The 25,137-nt window shown below is 38.4% G+C and overlaps 1 protein-coding gene across 1 annotated transcript in view; it reads right to left on the minus strand.

The window, feature by feature from the left end:
• Positions 1 to 25,137, minus strand: part of TENM1 (teneurin transmembrane protein 1) — a 388,184-nt gene that overhangs the window by 181,777 nt on the left and 181,270 nt on the right. The window contains exons 7-9 of the mRNA XM_037821365.1: positions 15,681 to 15,800; positions 9,611 to 9,872; positions 6,416 to 6,683 (exon numbers count right to left, since the gene is read on the minus strand). Coding sequence (XP_037677293.1) covers positions 6,416 to 6,683; positions 9,611 to 9,872; positions 15,681 to 15,800 — 650 coding nt within the window. The remainder of the gene's footprint in view (positions 1 to 6,415; positions 6,684 to 9,610; positions 9,873 to 15,680; positions 15,801 to 25,137) is intronic.

Here is a 25,137-nt window from a genome sequence, read left to right on the forward strand (position 1 = left end):
TAGTGCCCTCAAGGTTTCTTCATCATCCCATTTTTTGTTGTTTTTTTAAGATGGTTTTGTTCACCCACCATACATTCTGTCCTTAGTAAACAATCGATGGTTCCCTGCCTGTATAATCACATATTTATGCATTTACCAACATCATCACTATCTATATAAGGACATCTGCATTTCTTCCACAAAGGAAGAGGAAGAGTCCAAGAAGGTAGAGAGACAAAAGAAAAGGAAAAAGAAAGAAAAAATGACAGCTGAAAAGCACCAAGAGGAAAGATAGAATTAAACTAAAGTAAAATTAAAGAGTCAGACAGCACCACCAATGCCAAGGGTCCTATGCCCCTCCTTTTTATCCCCCTCTCATAGGCATTTAGCTTTGGTATATTGCCTTTGTTACATTAAAGGAAGCACAATACAAAGTTTCTGTTAACTATAGTCTCTAGTTTGTATTGATTGTATTTTTCCTCAATACCACCGTATTTTTAACACCTTGCAAGGCTGACATTCATTTGTTCTCCCTCATGTAAAAATATATATGTACATTTTGTCACAATTGTTGACCACTCTAGGTTTCACTGAGTTATACAGTCGCAGTCTTTATCTTTCATCTTTCCTTCTGGTGTCCCACATGTTCCTAACCTTCCTCTTTCAACCATACTCACAGTCATCTTTGTTTAGTGTATTTACACTGCTGTGCTACCATCACCGAAAATTGTGTTCCAAACCTCTCACTCCTGTCTTTTCCTATCTGTCTGTAGTGTTTCTTTTAGTGTTTCCTGTAGCGTAGGTATCTTGTTCACAAACTCTCTCATTGTCTGTTTGTCAGAGAATATTTTAAACTCTCCCTCAAATTTGAAGGACAGTTTTGCCAGACAAAAGATTCTTGGTTGGTGGCTTTTCTCTTTCAGTATCTTAAATATATCCCACCACTTCCTTCTTGCCTCAATGGTTCTATTGAGAAATCCACACATAGTCTTATCAAGCTTCCTTTGTATGTGATGGATTGCTTTTCTCTTACTGCTTCCAGGATTTTCTCCTTGTCTTTGACATTTGATAATCTGATTATTGTCTTGGCATAGGTCTATTCACATTTATTCTGTTTGGGGTACACTGTGCTTCCTGGGTCTGTAATTTTATGTCTTCCATAAGAGATGGGAAATTCTCATTATTTCCTTTATTATGGCTTCTGCCCCTTTTCCCTTCGCTTCTCCTTCTGGGACACCCATGACATGTATATTCATGTGCTTCATGTTTCATTCAATTCTCCGAGTTGTTGCCCATATGTTTCCACTCTTCTTCCCATCCATTCTTTTGTGTGTAGGATTTCAGGTGTCTCATTCTCCAGTTCCTGAATGTTTTCTTCTGCCTCTTGAACTCTGCTGTTGTATGTTTCCATTGTGTTTTTCATCTTGTGGTGTGCTTTTCATTTCCATAGATTCTGCCAGTAGTTTTTTCAAACTTGTGATTTCTACCTTATGTTCACCCAGTGTTTTCTTTATATCCTTCATCTCTTTTGCCATATCTTCCCTGAGCTCATTGATTTGATTTTTGATTTGATTTAGCATATTTCTTTAAAAATCTTTAATTGATTCTTTCATTAAAGTGAAGCAATATCTTCACTGTATCTTGATTGAGGTGTAAGTTTGTTCCTTTTATTGGGCCATATCTCCACCCTTCCCAGTGTAGTTTGTAGTCCTCTGTTGTCTAGACATCTGGATTCCCTGGTTACCCCAATCAGATTTTCCCAGATCAGAATGGGCTCAGGGCTCAGAATGGGGTTATATTCAGTTTCAAGTCTCCCTGAGGGTGTGTCTTAGAGTTTGACAGACTTCCCTGTGAGGCCTCTGGCCACTGTGCTTTTCCTAACCTGCCCAGCAGGTGGTGCTTGTCAGCCTGTTGCTCTGGACTGGTGTAGGTTGTTTCTGTTCTGTTTTCCCCCAGGCCCTAGGGTCTGAGTTCTGAGGGGAGGGCATTCCCTTGAGTTGGGCCTCACCTCCTTCCTCTTAGGGAAGATACACCCCCTAGGGAGTTATCTTTTGCATTTGAATTTTCTTTGTCTCTCTGACTCTGTCAAGTACACCCCTGTCTGGGTCAGAGCAGTGCAAATTGAAAATGGCTGAGGCTCCACTGAGCCACTCAGGTTGAGAGAGAGACAAAGGGAAAGAAAGCCCCCCTTCAGAGCAAGTCCATGGCCCCCCAGTTTCACCCATCGGTCAGATAGGGCATCTGGCCTTCTGGGCTCCCCCTCCTGGGGCACAAGTGTTTTCCAGTTCTCTAAGGTCAGTCTCTAAAAGTCTCTGTATTTTTTCTTTCTTTTTAAAATTAATTTTGTTCCTCTCCATCAGCCCCACCTCCTCTCCACTGGGAGTGACCTCAGGGTACTTTGCTTCTTGTCTATGTTTGTAGCTTGTTTTGAGCAGTCCACATTTGTTAATTAAAACCCCAGTGGGAGCTGGCCTGAGCTATATTCATTCTCTCCAAGAATGCTGCTTTCTCCCACAGGGAGGTTTTGCAGCTTAGCCTGCCATGGGGGGAGTTCCACAGCTCTTACTTACAGATTTTATGCTGCAATCTCAGCCACTCCACCCAATCCAGGTTGGTGTACAATGTGTGAACAGTTACAGTTGTCCCCAGCAGTTGTTCCAGATTATTTACTAGCTGTTCCTGGTTGTTTATTAGTTGTTCCAGGGGACAAACTAAATTCCACACCTCTCTACATCACTATCTTAGCTCCTCCCCCCTTTATCTCTTTTGCCGCATCTTCTTTCATCTTCTTGCATTGATTTAGGAGATTTGTTTGAACATCCTTAATTAGTTGTTTTAACTTTTAAATCTCATCCAAAATTTTAGTTTCTTCCTATGACTGGACCATATCTTCCTGTTTCTTGGTATGGCCTGTAATTTTTGCTGGTGTCTAGGCATCTGATTTTCTTGATGAGTTTATTCTGAAGGTCAGTTTCTCTCTCTTTCCTAGGGGTTTCTTGTTGATTTGTTTTATGCTATAGCTCTTCTTTGACCCTTGACTCAACTCATTCTAGACTTCTAGAATAGCTCATGTTTAACTGATCAGAATTTTTTCAGGTCTTATTCCTCTTATTTGTTGACCTGAATATATAGTCTGTTTTTTTGAGATTACAGGAAAAGCTTCTTTTTCCCTCTTCCTCTTCCAGGAATTTTGACCTGTTCTGTTTGTTTTTTATTTGTCTCTATATGTTTTTAGCACTCCTTTTGTTATCTTTAGACACTTTTACCTGGAGGGCTAATTCTGGGAGGAGGGTCCCCCTGGACAGGACCTACCCAAGTTAGCTTTTTTCCCAGTCAAAACAGGCCCAGGACCCATGAAGAGGGTGTGGATCAGTTTCAAAGTGCCCTGAGGGGGAGGCCCAGAAGGACACTAATCTTCTCTATGATGTCTCCCTGATTCTGTGCTTTCCTATCTTCCCCAGCAGATAGCACTCTTCAGCCAACTGTTCCCCACAGTCCTAAGGTGGTACTGTGCCTTTATCATCTGCCAACTCTGCTCCTGCTAGGTACTTGGTTGAGACAGAGGTTGCCAGATGCTTTTGGCTAGGGCAGGATGAAAACTGTTGGTCAGAACCCAGATCCTGGAATCTGAAGCCTCTAATCAACAGCTGCATACGTCACTGGGCCTTGCCATCACCCTTTTCTTGTGGAAGAGCCACCTTTCAGTACCCTGTTCCCTGCTGTCCTGAGAAGTTACACTATCAGTCAGCCCTACTTTCGCTTCTGCAGGAGGCAGGGTTGAAACAGAGAATGCCAGCCACTTTCTGCCCTAAGTCATTTACAACTGCAGCTGTTCTTTTGAGCTAGAATCCAGCACTCTGAATTTGCTGATAAAAAGCCAGAGTCAGTACCCAGCCCCGCCCTGCCCCCCTTTTCCAGAGGAAAAGCCACCCCTCAGCAAACTTCTCCCTGCTGCCCTGAGAAGTTACTGTGTCTTTTGTCAACCCTGTTTCCTCTGCTGCCAGGGGCAGGTTTGAAATGAAGGTAGCCAGCTGTTTTCTGTATTGAGTTGGTTAAAACTTGAGCTGTTCTCAGAGCTGTACTACAGCACTCCAAATTTGCCAGTCAAGAGCTAGAGTTGGTGCTCAGCTTTCACCCCTCTTTTCTTGGGGAAAGCTATTCTTCACCAAACTGATCTCCACCATCCTGAAAAGTTACTGTGTCTCTCAATCTGCCCTGCTTCCTCCCCTCCTGGGAGTGAACCTGCCAGGTGCTTTCTGTCTGGGTAGTTGTAAATTTATCTGTACTCAGAGATGGTACCCAGCAGTCTGAATTTGCTAATCAAAAGCCGCAGTATCTGGCTGAGTACCCCTCCCTCTCTCTTTTCCTAGGTGAGAGGGCTTCTATTTCCAGCCATGGAGTGGCTCTTGAAGCAGCCTGCCATACCAGTGGGAGATGGGCACCAGCCTCTGTGGTGCGGACTGATCTACTCAGAGATATCTATTGCAGTTTATCAGTCTCCTTCCTTCTGCTCCTGGATGGTGTAGTACAGTGTTCTTCTGATCTCCAGAACCCCAAACAGTTGTTTCAGACAGTTCCTGGCTATTTACTGACTTCCTTGGAGGATGAACTGAATCTTAGAACTCCCTACACTGCCATTTTGTGGGAAAAAAACCTCCCATGTGTCTTTACAATAACTCCCTATTAACTGAGGAAATTGAAATCTGTCCATGTTCCTTACAATCTCATAAAGTCCAACATAAATGAATTATTTAAATATATGAGGGCCTGTTGGGCAAAGGGTCACCAGTTTTTTTTTTCCCTGTCTCCCTATTTTCCTCTGGAAAGAGCAAGAGGAATTTAACACGCTGTAGTCTAAGAAATATAGGGCAGCTATATAGGAGATGTATCATGATAGGCACTTCCAAGGGAAGATATAAAAATGACTTCTCTGGAGAGCTTTAAAAATAGTCTTCTCATCTGTCCCTGGGTGGTTTCCATGAGACACTGCCTAAAGGCACAAGGATCAATGACTCCCAAATGCAGATCCACAGAGCAGTGATAGGTCCCTTAGGTTGTTTTCACTGTCTTCCACAGAGTGAGAAAGTAATACAGACTCTGGTGTCTGTCTGTTCACACGTCTGTCTCTCTGAGTGTCAGTGTTAGGTTGCTTATGACAGACTAGTCTCCTTTTTGGGTATCTTTTTGTTATTAAATTACGTTAGTGGTAAGCAATAGTAGATTGTAGCAGGATTTTCTTTCTTTTAAAAATATTCTTATTTGGTGTGCCGGTTTGAGTGTATTGTGTCCCCCAAATGCCATTATCTTTGTGGTCTTGTGTGGGGCAGAAGTTTTGGTGTTGGTTAGATTTGCTTGGAGTGTGCCCCACCCAGCTGTGGGAGATAATTTTGATGAGATGTTCCCATGGAGGCGTGGCCCCACCCATTCGGGGTGGGCCTTGATCCGTGGAGCTATATAAATGAGCTGACTCAAAGAGAGGAAAGAGAGTGCCGCTGGGAGTGATGTTTTGAAGAGGAGCAAGCTTGCTAGAGAGGAACGTCCTGGGAGAAAGCTGTTTTGAGGCCGGAGCTTTGGAGCAGACGCCAGCTGCCTTCCTAGCTAGCAGAGGTTTTCCAGACGTCGCTGGCCATCCTCCGGTGAAGGTACCCGATTGCTGAGGTGTTACCTTGGATGCTTTGTGGCCTTAAGACTGTAACTGTGTAGTGAAATAAACCCCCATTTTATAAAAGCCTATCCATCTCTGGTGTTTTGCATTCTGCAGCATTAGCAAACTAAGACATTTGGCAAAATAAAAAGTTGGCAAACATGAGTTTCAGTTTTTTTAAATGTCACTTGTCTGAGAGAATTAAATATCTGAAAATCATAGGCCCAAAGGGACACTTAAGTTTCCTTCTATTTATGGAATTTAGGTTTTAAAGTTAAGATTACAAAAAAATCAAAAGGAATAGGAAAGCAGGGTGATTTTTATTTAACCTACCAAAGTCACAAGTGAATGGAATCCAACCATCTTAGATACAAAAGATAAGACATGAAAAAAAATAGGACGTGGAGATACCTATAAGTTAGAATTTTGTAGCTTCTAAGTGGAAATAACAGTCTAAATGTCAGATCCAAAATCATGGCCCAAAGAATGCCACCCCAAAGGTCACAATTAGAAGGCAGCATTCAGCTCTAGAGACAGTTACAAGTCAAATATTGTGTGATTTCACTGATATGCAGCCATCATGAAAAGGAAACTAAAATTGTTTTGCAGCAAAAGCATGTGAAAACAGAACTCTAAACAGACCCAAAGGGAATGTGTAAATGGAAAATGCCTTAGATCCTTGAAATAGGAAAAAAAAAACCATAATTATTCAAAATACAAATTAATATGCAACTAATGTTTTCTTTTTTGTGAACATAATACAGTTATTTACATAGAATTAGTTCATCATACCCAAAGCCTCTGCCAGTCCCCAAACCTTCTGTCCATAGACGTCGGTCTTGTTCCAGGCAAATGTGTAGATGAGATTAACTGCAGCAGGAAACCACTTCTGTGTGAGTCTCCCCTCCACAGCCACTGTGAGGTGTACTTTTATCATTCCCACGGGAATCGTTGAATGTGTCAGAATGATCCTTAACAGGGTTTTATACCCCGGGGTGCGGCTGCTCAGGTAACTCAGCCTCACAAAGCTGGAAGGAATGGGGATTTCTTCCTGTACAACCTGAAAGAAAAAAAGAAGTTGAATGGGCTCTTTTCAGTGTCAAAGATAGACAAAGAGATTGCATGCTTTGTTGTCTTAGAAACATGCCAAAGGAGAGAACATAAAAGACTCTATGAATGTCAAGGAATTCATTCTAGAATCTTAGTGAGATTGTGGGACCTGAGGTTTCAAATTTTGCTCTGAATCTGCATGGAGATAAGAAATTCAGCCAACCTGAGGATTGCTCTCCTTTTTCCCCTGCCAGGAAAGACTGTGAAAAGAACAATTTCAGTTTTTCAGCAGTGTTCCAAAAATTGCTTAGTAGGAGTTGGAAAAGTTCACACTGCTGAATGTCAAGCAATTCACTGCTACAGGCTCTTTTAAGTGGTCTATTTCTTATAAATACACACACAAAATCTTGTTTGGTGTTAAATCATATATCACAAAGCCTTTTTTGTAATCCTTATTCAGGCTAGGCTCTCTAAGAGGAAGGACTCCAGAAGCATGCCAAGCAAGTGATATTTTATGACAAAGATTATGGTTTCCCTAGAATTAATCTTTACTGATGCCATAAAATTTGCCTTCTTTGGAGCTTTGGATTGACCCTGAGGGCCAAATCTTTAATCAAACTTTGCTTTCATATTTCTCTGTGCTTAGATGTACCAATAGTTGGGAACGAGTTTCTGCAAGTTTGCACCTATGACTGGGAAGCAAATAATGTCCAATAACTCCTTTGAAAATTTTATACCAAACCTTGGTCTCAGAGTGAGAATACCACTTGTCTTCTTTAATTAATTGCCATTGTATATTTGTTTATTAACATAGATGGAGTTAAACAACCAAAAGCAGTCACTAAAGCTAAATCTTTTGTTCCATGACTTTTATCTTTCAAAACACATCTGAAGAAAGAGCCTCTCCTATTCAACATGTTTAAGGTTGCATGGATAGTGTGGGTATTCTCATGCCTTCATCCATTTTTTGCTCAGAACTTGTCCCCTCTTTTCCTTCCAAACTAGTGTGCCCAGCAGAAATGATTATTAAATACATGGTGCTCCATATTATCCAGGATTTCTGTTCATTCTCCTGTTTCATAGGCCATCAATCCTTCTTGTCTATGCTTTTCCTAGTTCTTTTTCCTCTATATTATCTATTTGATACCAGTGTTGTCCATTGACTCTGTCTTCTTAGAGGGTGGCAGAAGTAAAATAGTGAAGGATAGCACAACATTTAGCACCTGAGTATTTCATTTCCTTAAGGAAGCATGCAATCCTATATTATTTGGAAAACGTTTGTGTTGAGAGAAGACTCATACTTCATAAAGATATCTGTGAAAGTGTGCCAGTTTGGATATATTATGTCCCACCAAAAGCCATATTCTTTAATGCAATCTTGTGGGGGCAGATGTATTAGTGTTGATTAGGTTGGAATCCTTTGATTGACTGTTTCCATGGAGATGTGAAATGTTTGATTGAATTATTTCCATGGAGATATGGACCCTGCCCATTCAGGGTGGTTCTTGATTTAATCACTGGAGCCCTATAAAAGAGTTCACAAACAGAAGGACCTCAGAGCAGCTGAGAGTGACATTTTGGAGAGCAGCTAAGAGAGACATTTTGAAGATGGCAGTTGAAAGCAGACTTTTCCTGGCACATTGGAGATGCTAGCCCAGTGTTTGCTCCACAGAAGCTAAGAGAGGGCAAAATGCCCCAAGAGCAACATTTTGAAGAAAGCCCAGGAGCTGAGAGAGGAGCTGAAACACAACCTGGGTTCAGCAGATGCCAGCCACGTGCCTTCCCAGCTAACAGAGGTTTTCCTGACACCATTGGCCTTCCTTCAGTGAAGGTATACTCTTGTTGATGCCTCAATTTGGACATTTTCATAGCCTTCAGACTGTAAATTTGTAACCAAATAAACCCCCTTTATAAAAGCCAATCCATTTCTGGTATTTTGCATAACAGCAGCATTAGCAAACCAGAACAGAAGAGGTTACTATAGAGATCACATGTACTCATTAAATACTGTCTTTTCTCTTCTTTTCTAAGGAAAAAGAATGGAAAAGACAGGATGGGAAATTCTTTGGACTTCTCTTCCTGTAGAAGACTACTTTTGTGTGAGATTTTCCAAAATGGTATCCTCTGGGCACTGCTAATACCCGGAGTGGATGTTGTGGTGGAAGAACTAACTCGACCTTGCAGTGCCTATTTGCTTCTTGGGCATACTTCTTGAATTCTAGATCTGTAAGACTTATGAGTCCATTTTGGTGGTTTCCACATTTAACTATCACTGATATGATTCTATAATCTGATGAGGGAATTGTTCAATGGTTGTTTGAATACCTTAATTTTGAAATGAAAATATTGAATTTTCTATAAAGAAAAATTCTCAGGAATCCTAACATATCAAGGTTCAAAAATATGCCTTCCCCTGACTATAAAGCTTGAAGACTCAGAAGCAAAACATTAAAATCATAAAAAAAAACAGGCTTGAAAACTACCTTTATTAAACACAAGCAAACAAGAAAAGTTACCATGACTTCTAAGAACAATGACAAAGGATGTAAACTAGATGATGGAAGAAAACTGATTTCTTAAGGAGCTTTAATTTCAGAATCACAGACAATCCAAGTTCACTGATTATTCTTTATTAAAGTTGAGTCAGCTAGCTTTGTTCTTCAGAACACAGTGTTCATTAGGTCAAGGTTTGGGGTTTAATTCTCATGACAGCTAATTCATCCATCTCTGTTCCATAACCACAGATAGCACCCTCATATCCTGGCCAATTGCTTTGCAAATGTGTGCCAGAGCTACTATATTTGAAGGTTTTTCTTAACAAATGGAGGACAGCACATTATAGGGCTAGCCAGAGCAATAAAAGGAATTCAGCCATTCTACACTGTTTATCACCTTATGGTATTATGAATTTATATAGTCAAAGGCCAATATACCCACCTTCAGCTCTGGAACAATAGTTCCCCTCTCTGAACAGGACCCTCCAAATGATGTGAGTGGTGAAGGAAGCACAATAGGGTTTGGGCTGATAAAGTTGGATATATCACAGGACCGTGGGTCTGATACAACTCTCTGCATGATTACTTTCTCCACCACAATAAACTGATTCCAAGGCAACCAGAGTGTCCTCTTCTCAGACAGAAATGGTGATCGATCAAAGATTAAGATGACAGAGATCCCACCAATGGCTACGAGGTCAAAACTGAGAAGGAAGAATATAAGACCGTTTCAACAAATGAGCAATCAAAATGAAATTAAGGCAAAAAATAATAGGCTGATTTTATTGCCCTTTCTTTGTTTTGGGAGTTAACTAAATCCATTTGACTTCTCTATTTTAAAAATTCTTTCTAGCTATTTATTCCATGAATAACTTCTTTCCACCATCCAGTAGCCTTCTGAGAAGAATTTCCATACCACCAGTTGATATTTACCCAGAATTTTAAAGCCAATTTTAATACCATGCTAAAAAAAAATGCTGCATGTATTTCTGCAAAGCCAAATCTGACAACACTGCTCCCCTTTTAGGTACTAGAGATAAAAAGAAGACCACTTAACATTGAGCAGCATCTTTAATATAATGCATCATTCATCTTGAAACACACATACACACACATACACAGACACAACTCTATAATGCAACATAAAAAATGGAAGAATCCAAAAGATTAAATATCTTATTTAGGGTCACAAACATAATGTCAGAAACCAGATGGTGTCTTTGAGTTGGCATGTGGTAGAGGAAAATTGTTCAGTGAAATGTGCTTGAACTATACCATGCCTGAACCTGGGGCTACTCCCTTTGTTTCCCTATTCTACTTGAACCCTAGATTCAGGATTTCTGTTTCCCTCAAGAATGCGTCTTGGTTTCCTTTTGTAAGACAGCTTGCCCATCTTTGCCAACAATGCCTTCTAAATCTCTAACAAAGCAAGACTACCTCTCCTGTAAAGTAATCCTGTCCATCTCTAAGATGTGGTCTCTGACCTAACTATTGCATTGGAGCAAAGTGGACTCAGATTTCAGTTCATTTTGCATTAGATGGTTCTACCGTACTTTTATTTTAAGTAAAATCTTGTCTTTGAAATACTGTGTTTGAAAGCATTCAAAAAGCATAAAATACTGTATAAGAGTAAGATAGTGACAAATTATTCTCATTATGTCTTAAAGATGGAAAAAGGGTAAGATAATGCTCCTAAATGTTCAAAGCAACTTAAATTCACAGGAGAGAAATGTAAGCAATTCCCTGCATTAAAAAAGATCTTTCTGTAAAACACTTTTTCAATGGTAAAAAGCCCTGATAGGGAATCAGACTTAATCATGAATATCTCACCACTCACTTCATATGACATGTATTGTATTTATTATATTATTACTAATTGCATCTTGTTGCAGTAACAAAAGATGGCTAATACTGTATTTTTTCTTGTTGCTTTTTCAGTCAAGTATAATATTAAGGCAGTTTCTAAAAAGAGGATTTGAAGAACTACAGTAACTATAGAAAATAATCTAGGTTTCAATGAAAAAAAAAAAGAAAACCCCCAATGGCTTATGGTTTAAGACACAGAGGCTGAATTCATAATACAGTAGCAATTTAAGGCAAGTACAATGGAGAAAATCCTACACTATCAGTCAAGAGACCCTTCTTCTAGTTCATGTTCTATGTTGACTTAACTCTGTGTCTTTAGGCACCCAAACCTAAAATCCTGACTCCTTAAAACTGAAATGCTTAGTTATATGAAAACAAAAACAAACAAAACCACAAAAACAAAATAAACCATCCAAACAAGTACATATGTACCTGGGAATTATTCTCTACTTATAGAAAGACTATGCAGGCAGGGCAGGCATCATATTTTGTAGAAAGAATATGGTTTTGGGTTCATACATACCTGGGATCAAATCCCAGCTCTGCCAGGCTTTGGGTCTTTGGGTCTTTGGGCTTGTTCTTTAAACTCCATGAGCTTCAGTTTCCTCATTAGTAAAATGGGACTAATATGATCTATTTTTCAGCTACTATTGTAAATGAGAAGAACATTTAAGGATCCATCATATAGAAGGGACTCAACAAATGTTAACTTTTTCTCAAATCAGGTACATTGCCCTATTAAGTTTACAATATATTTCCTTCCTTTGTAATTCAAATGAAACTAGTCCAGCTTTTGATTGTCTTCATGAGCAGATATTGATTTTTAAGGTTTCCTAGAGACTTTCCCCAGGTTTCCTGTGATAGTTTTATATGTCAGCTTGACTAGACTATAGTACCCGGCTATTCAACCAAACACCAATCTAGGTATTGCTGTGGAGGTATTTTGTAGATGTGGTTAACATCTATAACCACTTGACTTTAAGTAAAGGAGATTATCCTTGATAATGTTAGTGGGCCTCAATCAGCTAAAACTCCCTAAAAACAAACCTGAGTTTTCCCTGAAGAAGAAATTCTGCCTCAAGACTACAGCATTAGCTTTTGCCAGAGAGTTGCCAGCTTACTGGTTTCTGCCCTATGGATTTTGGGACTAGCCAAACCCCACAATAGTGGAAGCTCAATTCCTTGAAATAAATCTTTTAATCCATATACATATCCTATTAGTTCTGTTTCTCTGGAGAACCCTGACTGATACACTTCCTCTCTTCCCACCTTGCTAGAGGGGACTCTGGCAAGAAAAAATACAGTATTAGCCATCCTTTGTTACTGCAACAAGATGTAATTGGTAATAATACAATAAATATAATAAATGTCATATGAAGGGAGTGGTGAGATATTCATAATTAAGTAAATACTGTCTGACTGACTTAATGATTGACATGGAGGAGGAGATGTGGCCAAAAATCCATGTAAACCATTCCAATGCCAAACAGAATTGCTCTCTTATTGATTAATTCTTTGGGATTTCCCCCACCACAAATCATCTCCATTTGCATGGTTCATTAAAAACAAGTTATATGATAGTGTGTATAAAAGACCTAAGGGAGAGAACGTATTTGATTGGAAACTGTTATCAATTCATAATAGGTTAAGCCAGTCCTACCCATAGATGGAAGACTGTTGAAGGCTATGCAAAATGTTTATCTATGCATAGTGTCTAGCATACAGTAGACACTCATAAATATTCATTTTTTCCTTTAGATTTGCCTTTATTTTCCTTTTTTTCTACTTTGGCCTTTTTCCATATCAATATCTAACTTCTTCACACTTTTAGAAAGTCCATACTTCCACTCCCATCCTTCCTTCTGCTTTGTATACATAATTTTGGTCTCATGAACTTTACCTCTCCTGGTTCTCTAGGGAAAGTTGCCAAATAACATGTCCAAATGTGTGATAATGAGGGCAATTAGTTCCACATCCCACATAACATATTTGCATTTAACAGGGACTTTGGGAGGGTCAATAGCTTAACCCAGAGCAGTGATACGAATGGTGAGAATTACAGGCATTGAGGCAGATTGGTGGGATTGAGATTTGGAGACAGAAGACCCTTTCAGCATCTCACATATCACACACTACTGGGTACCTAAATGTTAATCTCAGCCTCTCTGTGGTCTTTCTTCCCTCAGGTATAGTTTCCTTATGATTTTCTACTTTGAAATGTACTTAATCTGAGATAGCAACAAGCAGAGACATAAAAATGGAAACTCTTATCATGCTGTCATTTCGTGTCCAAGGCATTAGAGTGGGACAGTCTGGTTGGCATTTGGACACATATTTTGAACACTCACACCCTTTAAAGAGCCTGAGGAGGAGAGTTATTGCTAGAGGGGACTCTGGCTAGTATCTATCATCTATATAAACCTACTTCTCACAGTAAGCTCAGAGGAGGAGGGTCTTGGCATTTCACTTAAAACTAAAAATACAAAAATAATAACAAAAATTTCCCTTTTTCAATGTACTCTGCAAACTGGAAACAGAAATTTTAGACTTTTTAGATATCAAGATTCTTTTACATTCTTTTGTGAATATCAAATAATTCATTGAAACCTTTGTATGCAAGCTAAAAAACTGAAGATCCAATAGTTCTCCATGGAAAGTCAAATGTCCTTCAGGGCATATTCTATTTAAAGAAACATCCGTTTGTCAATTTCTGGCATTGTGCCAGTTTGAATGTATTATGTCCCCCAGAAAAAGCCATATTCTTTGATGCAATCTTGTGGGGCAGACATTATAGTGGGGATTAAGTTGGAACGTTTGGATTAGGTTGTTTGCATGGCGATGCGCCCCACCCAACTGTAGATGATAACTGATGGGATATTTCCATGGAGGCGTGGCCCCACCCATTCAGGGTGGGCCTTGATCAGTGGAGCCATATAAATGTGCTGACTCAAAGAAAAGGAACTGAGTGCAGCTGTGAGTGATGTTTTGAAGAGGAGCAAGCTTGCTAGAGAGGAACGTCCTGGGAGAAAGCCATTTTGAGGCCAGAGCTTTGGAGCAGACGCCAGCTGCTTTCCCAGCTAACAGAGGTTTTCCGGACGCCATTGGCCAGCCTCCAGTGAAGGTACCCGATTACTGATGTGTTACCTTGGACACTTTATGGCCTTAAGACTGTAACTGTGTAGCCAAATAAACCCCCTTTTTATAAAAGCCAATCCATCTCTGGTGTTTTGCATTCGGCAGCATTAGCAAAGTAAAACAGGCATGTTTGAAGATCCTGGGTAAGCAAGAGGCTAGTTTTGTGTACCAGTTACTGGTGAATGAAATTCCAAAATTCCATTGTTCAATCTATTGGAAGACAGGTCCATTAGAATTAGTAGAAGCTCCAATTATGGAATACTTTAAAGGAAATGTAATCTTTAGTGCTCTCACATATATAGCTATATAGACATTTAGATTACCTGCTAACAAGGTAGTTCTGCTGAACTTGTTAGAATGAATAGATGACTAGTTAGTGATTACCAATATAATTTATATGCAAATAATTCATACAATTTACTAAAGTTCTTCAAAACAGTTTTTCTTAAATATGTTAAAACTCTTCCTTATTATCTGCTTTAACTGTTTTTCACAAGCATAGGCAGTTGAAAAAAATAAATTTTCAGCATAGCCCAATTTGAACAATTAACAATGCTGAAGTGGTTAGGTCTAACAAGGTTTGATTGTAGGTTCCTGAAATGAGATAGTCTCTCACACTGATAAAGCTGCAAGCCAACAGATTCCTGTATGTGAGCATTGATATAGTTTGTAATGAGTAGGGCATTTTAAGGGCAGCTACCTGGAGACCAAAGCACCTCAAAGCCATCATTACAATGTTTCTGAGAGTCATAAATAGGTACCTTTGAGGTGGACATATGGGCCTACTGACTCAAATATTCTGAACAAATGTCTATCTAAATGACAGCAATAAAAATGTTTTTGTGAGAAAACCTTTTCCGTGATGAAAAGATTATATCTAGTTGTCTTGCTTTCTAGGTCTCAGAGAACCTTGAGAAGCCCTTTAGGGAGCAGCCTCCTGGTTGGTGCTTAAGGTTAAATCACTATAGTTGTGTAAACACCAATTTTTTTTATTCCTTCTATAAAAAGCTTCCCTGGTAAGGTTGGCATGCTTGTTGATCAGTTGCAGCCACTAGTCAAATAAGCAGCTTGTGGAGGGCACTTTTTAAAATTGCCTTAATTAATATGGTTGAACTCTGTTCCTGTGGAAGAAACCATTTTGAAACCTTTATTTCTGAAATATTTTGGGGCTATCATGGAAGAACAGCCTCAGTGTTCGAAGATCCCCTATTTGTTATCTGCATCACCTCACTGAATTGTGAAGTTGGATTTATGAATGGAATTAAACAAAGGATAAGAGACTTTCTATGTGGCCAGGCTTTTAAGAATACTTGAGAGTAATAGTGAAGAAATTTGGTTTGAATTAGATGAGGAGTAGAGGAAATAAATACCACCAATTACTTTTCTATTCAGTAGGTAGAGCTGGAAGGAAGCTGAGCCTCTCATTACTGTTGCATTTGAGGTCCGGTTTTTAACCATGGCTAGAAGTCAATATTTGGCCCCAACAATGATCAATAGTAGTATCAACGTACCTTCCATCTTGCCGGCTGATGGTAAACCCATAATCACTGTGGTGCAGGAAACTAACATTCACCCCCACTAGAGGGGTTCCATCTACAGCTACCACTTGGCCTCTAATCACACAGGCACGCCTGCAACACAAGACCAAAGACAAATATAAAAGCATATTGAAATTAGATTCTAGAAGCCAAGTTGTAGAATCTTTGAAAATACAGTCAAGTATAACAAAGAAAACAATAATTTCACCAACCAGTAATAACTACTAATAACATTTTAGGGAGGGCATGTGTATCATTTTTACCCATCAAAATTGAGATCTTACTGGGTATAATTCTGTATCCTAATATTTTAAAGTTAACATTATATTATGAACTTTGTCTAATATAGCTAGAAATTTCTCCATATATCACTTTGTTAGTATATAAATATTCTCTTAAAATAAAATTTCAGAACTTGTTTAACTTCTCTCCTATTTTAGGAGTTAATTGTTTCTGATTTTTTTCTGCATTGTTGTTATTTCCTATAATAATAGGGAGACAGTCCTAGTTGTGGAAGGACATTTTTCTTTTATCAAAATTAAAATTAATTGTATCAGTCAATACATGAAAACTTTGTAGACATGGCTAAAGTCCCTGCTGGCCACCTCCCTCCCAGTTCTGATCTCCCTAGAGGTAATCATCAACATCAGTTTGTTGTATGCAGTTTCTATGTATTTACATACATAGTTATGAACATTTTTAAGGCTCTTGATATGTATTGCCAAATTGCTTTTTCTGGAAAAACAGCGACAACAAAATGAAAACACTTAGTTGGGTGAATTTTAAGAGTTAAAGTCTACAAAGGTTTTTTCACCAGGGCTCATTCTTAGTCTTGGCAACCGTGAGCTCTAGAACATGGAGCTGGCAGGGTTGAGGAAGGTTGGGCAAGGTCAATGATTTCTCCTAAGGCATCAATGTTTTGCGTTTTTTCTCCACCAAGGGGAATTCAGGATATTCAGGGCAGCTCAATCTTGGGTTGAAAGGGGCCATGTTATTAGAGTAAAATGGTTTTCCAGAGTAATCTTAATAATTCTATCTTGTATACATTCTTCTAACAAAATCAGTAAGTCAAAGTAATCTATCTAAAGACTCACGGCCACAAATATCATTTGAGGAAAAAAAAAGTTCTGACAAGCCAAAGTCTATTTTATATGACATATAGTCAATAAACCCAACAACCAAATTTTATTAAAATCAAAGAAATTGGTTATAAGTTATGGCAATAGGATTTATCCCGCATTACCCAAGGCCCTCTCCCAACACCAAGTAAAACCCTTAAGTATTACATAAAGGTAAATTAGTATAATCATTACTATCACTGTTTCTGTATATTGGGCTCTCAGACTAGAATTCCTAGCTCTTAACATACATCAGTGGTTTTCTTGTTTCCAGTAAGCTGTCCATTTTGTGAATTATGTAAATTATAATTCTAAATGGAGTGCAAATGGCATATTGGCACTTTCTTTGCCATCTTATTCTCCAATGTCTGTATCATTTTGAAAACTCATTTGTTCTAAGACAGAAGACACCTGAAATCACAGTGTTCTGAATTTTGAACTAATCCTGAAGGATCTGGTCCCAAGTTCTAAATCTGATATAACAAGAAATGAAAATAAAAGGATGTCTCTAGTGCTATACAGTAAACTTTTGGACACCTTTCCAAAGCAAAATTTGACAATCTGAGTATAGATTAAGCAGAAACAAGCAGATAAAATCTCCTGGAAAGTACATAGGGATTTTATACTATTGGGGCCAGAGGGGCTAGAAAAGACTGTATTAGCAAAGCCAAACCATTTGAAAATTAGTTAAACATTGTTACCTGATCTCTAAATGCTATTGGCTTTTTTTAGGAGGGGTGAGATATGGGATTATTTATGAACTTGCCAAGGGTATCCCACTTAATAAGGTGATGTTTGTAACAATTGGGCCTACTTAGGTGGTCGCTGATTCTGTATTGGCAAGCAATTCTACACTCACTCATTTTACTTGTTCACACTAATCTAGACATTGTGTCTTTCCACAGCTGTACTAGGCTCAATTATTTTTGTTTTCATTTTCTCAAGCTTAGTTGGCATTACCTTCTCATATTTTATGACAGACATAGACCTGACTCTTCTCACTGTTGCTTTTTCATTTATGAGGGATCCAGGCTGGTGAGTGAAAATCTCATAAAAATCATCATTACTCTTTGCATTTCCCTTGCATTCCTCTTTTCCTTCATTCTGATCTCATTTTGAGTAACTTGTCTTTTGACTCTTGTGCTCCTTAATATTCCTCATACTTTATGAAGCACACAGATTTGTGTGATAATGACTCATCAAACTCATCATTATTCAAGACATTGTCTTGCCGTTCTTTTCATTCATTTCACTCATCATTCGTAAATAATGCGCACAGACTTGTCTTTCAACTCCCCTACTTTTTTATTCCTCATATTTTATGATCCACACCAACTGACAGCATATGATAAAGCTCCATAAAACTTATTAGTCTACATTTATCAGTATTGAATTCTCTTTGTAATGTATTAGACTTTAAATGGTCTACGATCCCCTGTATCTCGCTGCATTCACTCCCATTATTTACACACTCTGTGTCATCCATTTTTCACAAGAATAACTCTTAGCTCTTTTTATTACTAGATTATTCATACTTACTGTAGTATTTGGCCAGTATTAGTCACCCAGCATCAGTGTAAGTTATATAAATTTAGGGACATTATTAAAGTATTCTTTTTAAGTTGCAGTAATCTTGATTGGCACTGCATGCAGAAACCTTGGAGAAAATCTATTTCCCAGGAAAACTCTCCATTTCAAAAAGAAAGCTCTTGAGCCTACATGTTTCCCCAGGCTACTCCAGCTCCAAACGGCCCTTAAAGTGCCTTCATATATATTTTTGGCAAGTATTGTGTACTGTGCCACTTTGTTCATTCCAACTGCCACTTTGTGCACTTCCAGCTTCTAAATTCAATTTCCTTCCTAATTGTGGACTGTAGCTTTCCATATGCTTTGTTTTTCCTGTTTCACAGAACCACTGAAATGTAATTTCTCCCCCATTTATATTACCTACTATGACTATGCTCCTCATATCAAAGACAGCTTATGCAATCCATCTTTTTTCAAGGTTAGGTTCTTGCTGAAGTAGTGAGGTATATATGACAGGAGTCTGTCTTTGGTAGTCCTCAAGTCCTACTTTCTGTGCTCTCCTTTATCCCAATTGGCTGTCCCCCATTTCCTCTCCCAGAGAGACCCAGGCTTCTTCAAACTACCCCCTAAATGAGGCAACCCTACTTGGCCTGTCCTTGGTCTCTCTTGGGGAATTATCTTGATCTCTTACATCCATTCACCACATCAAAACTACCCCTAGCCTGAATCCTAGCCCTTCAAGGACCTGTTCTCTTTTGAAACCCTTTCAATTAAATGATATACTCTCTTAGCTCAATGGACTCACACTTCAGGCCCTTGAGAAGTTATGATAACTCTGACAAGTTCAGAAATTGGTGGAGATAGGTCAGATGATGAAAGTTATCTGCACCTTTCCAACCAGATGATAGAAGCTACTGTCTAGACTGCCATGAAATGCTACATATGTGTAGAGCAGGTATGTGTGTTCCTGGCATGATTGTGTTTTGTATTGAGTTTTGTGTATGTGTGTGTGCGTGCATACTCTCAATGGCAGGTGTTACATGCTTTCCATCTTTGCCTGGGGCTCTCCTTTGATTCACAGACATGGATGGGATGCTTTGTTTCCTTGAATCTTTGAAAACAAGAACCTCTCCCTGCTGTTGTGGGTAAGAGCGAGATACCTTGAACTCAGATGGGCATGTCCAATGTGACTTTAAAACATATATGGGGAAGTTCACCCCTCACAAGTGTGTCTTTTCTTCTTCTTTGGAGAATACAAGCTGCTGCCTAGTTGTCTACCTGCTGTCACTATGTTAAAGCAGCAACCTCAAAGGAATTGCTTCTTCACTGAACTAATTGCTGCCTCCTCCAGCTGTTTGGAGCTTGGTCTGAAGAACAGGGCGTCTTGGGAAATGTTAGTCAGAATACACTTTACTGAGAGCCTTATTTAACTAATAAGCTGCTTGTTAGACAGCTCCAATGCAAAAGGTCTAATTCAGTCTGTATTTGCTATTTTCATGGCATAGTCAAATTATCCCTAGCCTTCAATCAGCTCTTGGTTCCATTCTCCTCTTCCCTTATTTGTTGTCTTTTGTCTTCTGTGTCAAATGTCCAATATTTATTCAACACCTCAGGCAACAACATTAACCTCAAGCACAGGCTGAAAACTAAATTGCTGAAAGAAGTTGTAATTTACTGAATTGTGTTTCTGATTACAATCTTTCCTAAAGAAAATGAGGCTTATGGCTAGGGAAGTTATATAACTATTTGCTTTTGTTGCTGACATGGGAATAAGAAAACTTTAAAGGGTAACATTCAAAATCAAGGATCTGGCCAGCAGGGGACCTAGAAGCAGGTCAGCAAGTTCAGCTGTTTTCTCCATAGGAACAGATGAAATCTTTTCCACAGCTGACAGCTCTGGTCAAGAGATAGCATTGAGGTAGACTGGGACTGGGAGGGAGAGACCATATGAGTCCTCTGCTCACTGGTCCTTGAAACCTGCCCTGTAAATTCTTCTATGAGTGGTCATTTAGTTCAAGTCTTTGGAGGTCAGAAACATGCTGCATATGAGGTATGATATGAGGGGTCTCCTGACATCTCCCCCATGAGCTGTCATATCCTAAAGTCCCATATATATAGATTGCCATTTGGGCTAAAGCACTGCTGCTTCTTTGGTTCTATTGGAATGCAAATACCTCTGAGAGGTTGGGACAAAAATTTCAGGGGCTTCCCCTAAACCAAGGGCTACAGATGTTCCTCTTATCCACTGCCATTAAATAAAGAACAGAGAATCTTATCTTTAGCCTGTAATTTTGGGATGGTGGTATTAGGCCTCAGCCCTTTCTGATTATCATTCTCTTGTATAGACCAGTGGTTCTCAAACTTAATCATACCCCGGAATCCTCTAGAGGGCTTGTTAAATCAGATTGCTGGATCCCACCCCCAGAAATTCTGATTCAGTAGGTCTGTGGGGGTGGGCTGAGAATTTGCATTCCTTACAAGTTCCCAGGTGATGCTGATGCTGCTGGTCAAAAGACCAAACTTTGAGAACTGCTGCTTTACAGGAACTAAGACCACTACACATCCATCCAATTAGGGTATATGAACTCCTGAGAAGGGAGGCAGGGGGCATAAACTATATAAAGGCAGTAAAATAACCAACTGTCTCACAATCATTAGAAAATTTTTGAAGCATGAATTTTTACTCTTCTACAGAAAACTCTGCAAAAGGCTTTACAACTCTAGTTTGGAGAGTCATGTTGAAACTATCATGGCAAAGTGGTGGTTGGACCACGAGATGAACTGCAGAGTGCCTTCAAATCCCAGAGATTAAAAAATGGAAATATGTTTTGGCCTAATTTATCTGCCCAAATAAGTGTCAACTCCCTCCCACCTCCCTCCCCACTATCCTCATTATACTATATTCTATTGCACTTGTCATACTCTGTCTTGGACGAGAGTTATAGATATGTCTATCTTTCCTAGTAGCCATTCAAAGTCAGGTACTATGCTATTTTCTTCTCTGTGCCCTTTCCAGTGTCTGGTGTACATAGTACGTGCTCAAGAAAGAATTTCAACTCAAATATTTTTTATACGAGGTTGTAGGTTACTTGCAACCTACCCTAATGGCACTTCTTCAAGCATTCAGAGACTACTTTGAGGTTCTTGTATGGCAGATACCTTACAGTTCATTTATTAGAAACAAGCATTCTGGATTGTGAATTACCATTGTCTCATCATGAGAGCTTTGTTTGATAAATTGCCTAGTTCAGGGAATTAAACAGTATCCATGTGATCTGAAAGAATGAATGGTCTTCCTCAAATTATTAATTTATACATACTAATCCCATGATTCCTTTATATATTATCATAGTGTTATGATTTGGAATTTCATAATTTAAATGCATTTGAGGATTCTACTAACCAGACATTTTGGAAGTTTCTAAACAACACATGCTGTTTTTTGATATATGTTATCTAAGCTGATACAGCACCATGAAAACATCATAAAGTTATAGCATAAACCTTTTTTATGTTCTGAAAATGCAAATACAGTGAATGTTCATATGCAAAATCTCATTAGTTTTTACTTAAATATAGCAAGCTGATTTCATCCTACTCATTTGGTCACAAATACATAATTCTTACCAAGTGAGCAACATTTAAAACAGCTAGTAGCATTAGCCATCAACATTTTAGGACTCTGGAAAAGGTGTGCTATTGAAAATGCAGATAGCTTTTTAAACAGAATTATTTTCCTCATGGCTAGTGATATTTGAAGTAAAACAAAATGGGGGCACTCTCCCTGAGGTAGGGTGGCTATTTTCCCATCTGCCCTGGTAATTGCTGATCAAAAGTAGGCTTGCTTTGGATGCCTGAGATCCCCAAAGAAATGGGAAAAAGATCAAGTGTTTTGAAGCAATAAGAAAACTGATGACATAGTCACATTTTCAGGGTTGCATAAGTACCAGTTTGCCTCATTTAGACACATGATTATTTTTGTCCAGAATTGGAATCCTGAAATATTTGTCCTATAAGCCTTTGCAACTCTTGAAGTCTCAAGTCTTTTTTTTTTTTTTTTTTTTGCTTTCCTTGTTTTCTGCCTGTTCTATGCAATATTCAATTGGTTTATCTCTGTAATCAGCTGTATGGGGTTTTATTAGCCTCTTTAAGTTCTTCTGTCACTTCTCCATGAATTTGCCTTTCAAATAACAGACAGTCATTAAATATAGGGCAGGTCCTTCTTGTTGGCTATATCCTCAGCATGAATTGCTCTTCCCTCCATGGAGGAACAAAAATAACTACTCTCGGCCTCAGTTGCTCCTTATATAATATGGGGATAATAGTTCTCTGTTCCTTTTCCCTGTGACCTCACAGAGATGTAGTAATAATAAAATAACTCAGTGAAATGATTGTCCTTTAAACGGGACCTTTCAAATTACATTATTCTATTATGTATCCTGATAATTATTAAATTAAATACTTATTATATATAAATAAAATATTTTTAAGCACTTACTGTAAGCCAGATACTATGCCAGGTGCTTTCCTTACCTTGTTTCATTTAATCTTAATATAACCCCAAGTAGGCACAACTATTGCCTATCATTTTCAAAATGAGGAACCATACTCAGAGAAGTTATAAAACTTAAACTTGCTCAAGATAACACAGCTAGTGAGTGGTGGAGTGGGGAGGCTCTTGACCTGGACACTAGAGAGCTTGAGCCATCATGAGGGTCCTTCTTAGATGTAAATAGTGAGGCTACACATGAAAAGAAAATGTTCACCTACAAAGATAGTACAATCTCTAAGGCATAATTGGCAGCACACATTTACCATCTGTTGAGCACTTTCCATGTGCTGGGTGTATAGTAGAGATGATTTACAATAGGCCATTCATTCTTTCTCCCCAAACTTGCTTTTATTCCATCCTCTCTAGGGACAAATTGAGATGATATAACCAGCCAGAGAGTCACTGAAATCTAGTATGGATGAGAAGTTGTTAATAAGCATTTGGGTCTCTTGACTTTCTATCCTAATTGAGCAATAAGTAGGATAGATAAATATTAGAAAATACTTATTCCCTCTGAAATAAGCTATGGATAGTTGTCATTACTAATTATAATTATTAAACATCTCAGAACATGACTTTCAAAATATCATAAATAATCAAAATATAAATAATCAATGAATAGTTGTTTAAAGATTTGTGTTATGATTTCTTTTCATTCTTTTTTGCCCAAGAGCATTTACAAAGAAGTGAAAGTCACATGTTTTCTTTTTTGGTACATTTAGGTGTTGACTGCTGATTTTAGGATCTAATCAGCACTATAAATCTTGGAACCTTCAGCACTCTGTAATTTTTTAAATGTGTCTTGAACATGCATTTCCTGAATTTTAGCATTGGACAGGATAGTTGCCTGAAAATCAAGAGATCTATCTTCACACACATAGCACCTTTCACATAAACGAGATCAAAGTGCTTTATTAGCAAGTAGCAATAACCTTATTTCCCACTTAGGACAACAACAGCACAGGTGATAAGCAAAGGAGGTTGCTCAGGCAAGGAAATATGGAAAGACAAACAGAATCATAAGAACCTGGCTGAGCCAAACCACAATTTGGTCCTTTTGCAAATGTGGGTGGGTCATATTCAGTGACTCTTTTTAAAAAGAAAGGTGAACAGAAGATATATTTGAGGGTGTTGGTGCCTTATAAAGAGCTTACCACACTCCTTATAACCTATTTAATTTATTTATCAATTATTGCATTGTATATTTATCAACCCTTAGTTGAGTACCTGGTATAATGATTCTCACCTTCTTGCATTAAAAATATGCAAAATTCTGACAATAGTAAATAGACTTAAAGGTCCTTAAACAGATTCATGAAAGAGTTAAACAGGAAGTATGTGAATTCAAATTTGTACCTAGCAAAATTATAGATGATTATGTTATGGACCTTCTGGGGGTTATTTGTAGATAGATAAAATTGTGAATGTTAATTCCATGAATGCTTGAATACTGTAATAATATTGTACTTCCTTATAAATATTCTAAAATATAGCCTTTTCTTTTTCTTAATTTGAAATCAGTAAGTGATTTCTAAACATTTGATTTTTTTTGTGATTCACACTAGTTGATGATGATCTACCTTTTTTTTCCATTCATGACTAAATGGTCTAGGGTCGTTGCTGATTTCTCTTCTAGAACCCATTTAGTTTGTCTGAGGCATTAAATTCTCTCAATGTACTTCTGGAGGGCAGGCATCCCATTCATTAATTAGTAAAAATTAGTACAGTAATCAGTCTGTAGTAATTCCTTGATAAAGTTTTGTTGAAGAAATGAGCTGCCCTGACTTTTCGTTCCACAGAATGCCTTAGAATTTTGATCCAATGAGTCCCTAAAAGTCAGGGGCAAGCTCCAGCTTGTGTGAAAATCTATTGCATAAAGGGCTAGGTGGTGGGGAACATCATGCAAGGTTCATCTAATGAATAGATGACATCTTGGCTCTAGTATCACCTCCTCCAAGAGGCTCTCTCTGATCACCCTGCCTGAAATGGTCACTCTTTGTCCCCTAACCTTTCTTGATCTCACTTAACAGCATTTTTACCTATTTGACGTGTACTTTTTCATTATTGACTGTCTTCCTCACTGGACTGTATGAGGAAGGGACTTTGCTGTAGTTCACAGCCTAGGTCAGTGTCTATCACTAAATGAATAAATGAACCAAGTAAACATTGTAATGTTTTTACAATGAAAACAAGAATGAAATGATTAATCTTCCTCAATATAGATTATCTCAAA

The sequence above is a fragment of the Choloepus didactylus genome, chromosome X (assembly GCF_015220235.1).
Source record: "Choloepus didactylus isolate mChoDid1 chromosome X, mChoDid1.pri, whole genome shotgun sequence".
NCBI classification, from domain to species: domain Eukaryota; kingdom Metazoa; phylum Chordata; class Mammalia; order Pilosa; family Megalonychidae; genus Choloepus; species Choloepus didactylus.